The sequence below is a fragment of the Drosophila virilis genome, chromosome 3, assembly GCF_030788295.1.
Source record: "Drosophila virilis strain 15010-1051.87 chromosome 3, Dvir_AGI_RSII-ME, whole genome shotgun sequence".
NCBI lineage: Eukaryota > Metazoa > Arthropoda > Insecta > Diptera > Drosophilidae > Drosophila > Drosophila virilis.
Window position 1 is genome coordinate 3,312,536 of NC_091545.1, and position 7,711 is coordinate 3,320,246.

A 7,711-nucleotide genomic window follows, 5' to 3' on the forward strand; every position below is an offset into this window, starting at 1 on the left:
TATTTTGAAAAACAAAAAGCAAAAATTCATAAATAAATTGTTTAGGTTTAAAAGGAAAATATTAAAAGAAAAAAAAAAACAAAAAAAAAATATATATATATATACAAATGGCATAATTATTATGAACATTTTTGCTGACATACATACAAAATGATAAATGAAAAAAGTTTAAGATTTAAACTGTTTGTAACTCAATTTATTGTCTGACTCGAGGGCAGAGGTTCTTAAGTTTTTACTGAGCGCAGTAGTCGAAGCAGATTGTGTCCCATCGTCAAAAAATCTATTAAGTTTATACATGCGTATATACATATATATATATATACATAAATAAAAATAGTGAATATTTATATTGTATACTACATATACATAACGTACATAAAGCATATAAGTGTATGTACTAAATATATTTAAATGAACAGCAACTAATAAGAACACAAATTAGTCAAAGCAAAACTGAAAAGATAAAAAATATAAATAAATAAATATATATATATATCATAGCAAAAGGCATAAACTGTAAAGCTAAGTAAATGAAAAACAAAATCTATATTAAAAAAAAAAAATATTATTATATATACATATTTTAAAGCAAAAATCAACTGATTAAAGTGCGGCTCAAGTTAGGAGCAACGTTTTTTAGAATTTAAGTAACAACCTACCTAAAAACAAAAAAGGAATTCAGCAATTAAATGGAAAACTGTAATTAAAAAAATACATACGCGCAGCTCTAGAGTAATTAAATGTGGAAATGCGACAAGATCATCACAATATAAAAACACATCACACACACACACACACATGCGAGAAAGGAAAGCTTAAAAGAGAACTAAAAAAGGTAAAACAAAACAAAAAACAATAAAGCAACAGCTACTTAATTATTTTTAGCATACAAAAAAAAAAAAATGACGAACGCACACTAGAAACACAAATTCTTATTTATTTAATTATTTGATTATAATTATTGCTTTTAGTTTAGTTACACTTGACGCACAGCGCTTTTGCATATGCGCATGCCAGCCCGAGTCTGATACCCCAATCCAATTCCAAGATCCATTTTAATTTTCCATTAGAAACCCAGCCACCGATGCCGCATCATGCGCCCCCGCATGCCGCCTGGGAGTTTGATGATGGCAGCAACAATAACAATCGCAACAATAGCAAAAGCAACATCTCGGTGACCAATTGGCGCATGTCCATGTAGTCTCCATGCCTAGTCTAACAGAAGAACTCAAGAATAATACGGATAGAACACGCACACATATATATATATATACACACACACACACACAGAGCAGCAGCAGCAAAGGAGAAGAAGAAAAGAATCGAAGAAAATCGAATCAAAAGCAAAACAAAACAGAAGAAGACGCAGATGAGAAGAAAAGCAAAAGCATAAGAAAAATATATCAAGAAAAACAACCAGCGCCTGGCCCGCATTGCGTGTCGTTGCCAAGCAACGAGAGAGAGAGACAGAGAGAAACAGAGAGTGAGAGAGAAAGAGAGCCACAGCAGGCAGAGTTCGAACCAGAACTGGCTGGCAGAACCAAAATGTTGCCAATGTGAAAGCATATGTGGAAAATGAGCAAGAGAGAGAGAAAGAGAGAGGAAAAACAATGGAGAAAGAAAATGAGAAAGAAAATACTTAAAACAAAACAAAACAAAAAAAAACAATGCAGCATTGGTGGCGCCACACCTGAAATAGTTTCATAATTTTTTCGTTAATTTGTTTACCGATTGTTCAAATTGTTTCATAGTTTTCTGTATTTCGTTTCTATTGTTCGTTGTTTCGTTTCTAAGCCAGACTTTCAAAATGGGCTGCAGTTCGTGCCACAACAATAACAACAACAACAACGACAACAAAAGCAGGCTTAGGCAGGGTTTTAGCAAGTCGCAACGTCGTTTCCCCCACCCCCCACCCAATCCCTACCCCAACTAGAGAATAGGCCAAGAGAGAGAGAGAGAGATCAGTCGAGACCAAAGCATATCCAAACTTCTTCAGGAATTCTTTCGATTAACACGAAATCCCAATCAATCACTATCAGACGTAATTACCCCGTCTCGCACATCTCTTATCCCATTTCACCGCCGCAAGTCTTGCTACTATCCCCCCGCCCCCGCTCCGCACCGTCCACCTTTGTCCTTTGCTACCGACTGTAGCCCTCAATTGAATGATACCGAAAGCGAATATAGTTATCGTATCAACGTTTGGCCAAACCAAATTTGTTTCGGGTTCAATTTTGGCGTTCCGATTAGTAGTTCTTCTATATAATATAATAAAGGTCTGCAATTTCCACTTTGGCCGACAACAATTTGCAAAATTTTCAACGTTTCTTCTAAAATATATATATATATATATGTATATATATTATATGTATTATACTCTGTATTTTTACCATACCTTGCATTATTTGGCTGCTTGCGCGTACAAAATTCGTTGCCCTTTGTGTATATGTGTATATATAGAAGTTTTTTCTAAATTTCGAAGTTAGCCAACAATTACCAATTGTCAAGCAAATAAATGAGAGCCCGAAACGAACTATTGATTTTATTTTACTTTTATATATTTTCATGTTTTTCCTCAACACACACGCACACACACACACGCAAAAACACTCCACACAGCACATGCGCGCGCGTGTCGTATACGTAATGTGCACAAAAAAAACTGTAGCATACTTTCAGGACGCTTCAAAGTGAAATTCGCAAACGTGCAACGAATCTTAAGAGAGGACAACTATACAGATTCAGTGAGTTATACGAATAGTTGAATTAAACGGTTGTGTCAAATTAGCTCTAATTACTACAGAGAAAAGTCCTAACTTCGGCTAGCCGAAGCTCGAATACCCTTGCGAGTGAAAAGAAGACAGATTCCTTGTCCGTTTTTAACCAAATGTAATAGCATGTGTGCTAGCTAGACTCGTTCTGCCTGAGTTGAATGGGCAATCATATACTCTTCACTTTCGCAAGGGTATCTCAGTGCGGTCAGGCATCGTCTATTTAAGCGTATGTACATATATACATGCAAATACTATATATACTCTATATGTGGAAAAGCAGCAGCCTCTATAATCGAAATCTAAATGTTCAATTATTATTGATTTGCTAAACTTAGTCTCTCTCAAACTCTTCCCGTGCAAGTATATCTACATAGAAAGATAGTCTATATCTATGCATATATGTGTGTGTACCGCATAAGTTATAAGAAAAATATCTAGATGGCGTCTACTTATTATACGATTCATTCAAAACAAGTACTAGCTAAATCGTTAAATAAGAAAATGCATTTTTTAAAAAACGTCTACGTGTGAATTGATTAAACCTTATATACATATATACCATACATATGTATATAAAATACATTTTATTAAATATATATATATATACTCTATATATATGTACATGTCGAGCAGCGGAAGCATTTTTTATATAACAAGCGAAGCGCGTGCGACACTTGGGCTGGCACGCCCCTCCTCTGCCCCCGCCCCCGCCCCAACCAAGCAGCGACCCTTTAGTTGCACACGTGTGCGTGTGTGTGTGTGCGTATGCGCGCATGTGTGTGTGTGTGTGCATTAAAATGTTTTTGAAGTAAAATTTAATTTACACAAGACTGACGCTAAAAAAAAAATATAATTAAAAAATATATTAAAACAAACGAAAATAAAAAACAAAAAAAAGTGTTTACGAATTTTTCAAATGCCACACACAGGCAACACACCTCACCAATACTCTAATGCAGCTCAAGGGCAGCGGCGGCGTGTGTTGAAGGGGTATAGCGCGCACGGGGGGCGGGACGAAAGCAGTTGGGGGCAAGTTGGCAATTTGATTTGGAATTGGTATTTATTTTTTTTTTCGGGCTAGTCGCGAGCGCGTTTTATATATATAGTATATGGTTATATTATATTGTATTTAATAAACGGAAAACCTGAGATATACATATATATGTATATTATATATAAATATTTATATTTACAAAAAAAAATATACAGTGTTATTTTTATGATATTGTACTTATTAGTCGAACCGCAAAACAAAAAAAAAAAAAACACAAAAAATATGAAAACTGGGCATTAGAAAGCAGCATAAAATTACAATTGAATAAAAAGATATCAAATAATAATGATAGTATAATAGAGCAATATTATGATAGTAAAAACACATACACAGAAGAAAATGTGATTGATAAATACAGACGTAACACACACACACACACACACACACACACACACATTCATGTCATTTCGCAATAGGCCCAGTCAAAAAAAAAAAAAAGGTTTGGGGCATTTGAGAGACACAGCTGTCGTTATTATATTGTAAGAGTGTGAATAATGAATTGAATACTGATTGAATCATTGAATCAATTGAATCAACTTTGCATATGAATATAGCGCATTAGCGTATCCAGAATTAGCGGAGAGTCAAAGAACGAAACAAACAACAAAATACAATAAACAACGTGCAACGAAACTCTACAAGATATAGAGAAGAGAATTGCTGAGAATAACTGAGAAATACTCGAGAATAGTTGAGAGGAAAGTAGACAAAAAGAAAACACTCACAGGTGCATTACATATAGCATAGCAGAAGAGTTAGAGCGAGATAGCTGTAATAGGCATTGTATTCGTACTTATATTTAGTTTTAACAATAGGACCCCCCCAATTCGATAACTTTTGAAGAAAAACCGTATAGCCAGAAAGTTTCGTTTTCCTTTTTATATACAACACGTTTTTTGGATCATTATTGTCAGCAAAGCATTTTTGAGAAACTTCTACACATATTTAGTATATATATACATATATACATGACAATTTCGATATCGTATCAAGCTTAAGGCATGTTCGGGTATGGCAACAACAACAACAGAAACAACAACAGAAACAACAACAACAACCACAACAAACATATGGCAAATGGTGAAAGCAACGAGAAAGGCAAAAGACAAATTTGAGTGTTGCAAAACGCGTGTTGCGGCAAATGCATAGAAAAATATTTAAACGATATGATATGATATATATATATATAGAAATACAACTCAAAAAACATAAATTGTAGCTAAAATGGTTTCAAGTAAACGAAAAATTGTTGTTGAGTATTTTTAGTCGATGAGAGATATATGAGAAATGCTCTCGTATACGAAAACAAAACAAAATGGAATTTATTAACACTGTTTTCTAGGTTTATTATTAGCACTTATGCGTATATTTAGTTTTTTTTTTTTCTTAAGGAAACATTCTGTTTGCCTTCTGCTGACAAATTAAGTGCAAAATTCTGCAAACGTTTAAATTAAATTTTCTCTCCATTTTCGCCCGAAATCTAAAACTTGTTGTTTTCTAAAACTTAACGAAATTGCACACTGAGCTGCAAACTACATATTAGATGCATAGCTGAAGATACAGATACACACACTCGCACACACACTCACACTCACACACACACATGTTAAACGGCCAGTTAAGAGTATATGGCAGAAATAGCAAAGATTAGCGAAAAGATAAACTTCTAGATAAATTATAACTTTTAGCTAAAAAATAAAATAAAAAGAAAACACACCACAATTAACAAAGTAAACAAATATTGAATTGTATCCAAATTCTTCCGTACAACAAATTGAAAATCTCTACCACACGATGAGAGTCTATATATACAACAACTACAACTACAACTACAACAACTATATATATGTATATATATATATAGTATACCGAGCAGCATAAAGTAGCGACATGAAATACGTAATACATATGAGAAATTCAGCCCAACACTTAAATACAATAAAAAAAAATACACAGATCAAGTTCAGGATTAAACACATTCTAGATCACAAAATTAGAAAACTGAAAAAAAAGAAATTCTAATAAAAATATCAACTTGGAGCAAGATCTATGCAACTGTATAAAAGATCTGGAAGGGAGAATAATAATAAATATAATTATAAACAAAAGTATTACAATTTTGAGCTGCAATATTTTTTAATCAAAAACCAAAAAGTAAAAAAAAAATATATATATATATATATTATGGATAAAAATTAAAAGAAAATATTAAAAATAATTATTAATATATATTTTTCTCTTTTGAGATAAACGGAAATGCAACTGTTTTCGAGGTGTGAATTGAGTTAGGCAAAAAGAAAAAAAAATGAAAAACGTAAAGAAAGAAAAATAGAAAAACACAAATACAAATACAAAAAAACATATTCCAAGCATCAAAAACCAAAGAAAATTCTAAGAGAAATCTTAAACAAAAAAAAAAAATAGAAGAAAAAGTCGTCAAAACATTTTGTGTGTACTTTTTTCCGTGGTTTTTATGTGTACAAGTCAAAAAACTTCCGTGTGCAAAATATATATAAAAAAAAAAAAATAATTAATAATAATTCAAAAGAAAACTACACTACAACTACACTACACAACAAAAGCAAAGCCCAACTGAAATTGTCAAATACGAAATCTATATGAATATATATTTAGATAACTATTATATATATATATACATATATATATATGTATATATATATTATATACATGTGTGCAAATTATTCAAAATACATCAAATATGATGCCGAAAAAAGGTCTCTATATACATACATATATTTAGTAACAATTATAAAGAAAGGTTAAAGCAAAAATAAAAAAAATATAAAACGGATACGTAGTACAATGGCAAGCGAAATATGAAGTATAAAGCAAAAACATATTAAATTAAAACAAAAAACAAAATATGAAGAAATTTAAATTAAGGAAAGGCAAAAAATAATTATTTATAAAGGCTGTAATTTTAAGTAAACGATCTAATTACGATACTTAAAAAAATAATTGATAAAACCAAAAACAAAAAAAAAAAAACAAAACAAAGAAATAAACAAACGTAAACACATTTCACCCACGACATGAAGAATTATATTAACTAAATGCTAAATACTATACAAACTAAGTACGATCGATATCTAAAAGGAAATTATAAAAACTAAAACTAAAGGAAACACACACACACACACACACACAACATACATAAAAAGTCACACAGAAATGAAAAAAAAAAAAAAAACCCAAACCGAAAAACAAAAATAAACATAAATAAATGATATATATATATATATATATATATATATGAGAGAACTCAATGTATGTAATAATTATGAAACTAAATAAAAATACATAAAAATACATAAATAATTAGAAAGGATTCAAGTGCGCTCTATTCGATATTATCGGGAATTCACAGTGTCAAAAGTCGAGTTTAATTAATCTTGAATTTCAAACATCTTCAGACTCGTGCAAGAAAGTGAAGTTCTTCGTATATATAGTTCAAAGTGCCTTCTGTCTAGCTCAGACGGTGACTAAATTTGTTTTTAGTTTGTCAATATATTATGAGAAATGCTAACTTTACTATTTTGCTCTACCCAAAAACCGTAAGAATTATATCCAAACGGGCAGTTAACCCAGTTTTCACTTATTTTCCCCCCGCTCTCAACATATCAATTCACCGTGAAATAAGAAAAACTATTACAAAAAATGTTTAGTCAAGAAAATTGCGATTTCAAGCGGATTCGTTTCAAGTTCACATCACACAGCCTATCTAACTGTGTCGGATCCATTGATTAAGACCCGATCGTGGCATGCTCTCATGTCATGCCCAGAGCCCAATGCGATGACGCATAAACGTGAGACCCCCTATCAGTGCCTAGCCCCAGTTTCCATTGGGTAATGCAAGCAAAAG

General features: G+C 32.0%; 1 protein-coding gene across 5 annotated transcripts in view; it reads left to right on the forward strand.

Annotated features, from left to right (window-relative positions):
• bol (boule homolog, RNA binding protein) overlaps positions 1-6,664 on the forward strand; it is a 32,046-nt gene extending 25,382 nt beyond the window's left edge. For 3 of the 5 annotated variants that reach the window (XM_015175579.3, XM_002046229.4, XM_015175578.3), the window contains exon 8: positions 1,071-6,664. In XM_015175579.3, the coding sequence (XP_015031065.1) occupies positions 1,071-1,201 (131 nt within the window). In that variant the 3' untranslated portion in view covers positions 1,202-6,664. Of the gene's footprint in view, positions 1-1,048 lie in introns of all 5 variants that reach the window. The other 2 variants (XM_015175581.3, XM_070207787.1) reach the window with 1 other exon arrangement.
• Positions 6,665-7,711: the final 1,047 nt, after the last annotated feature.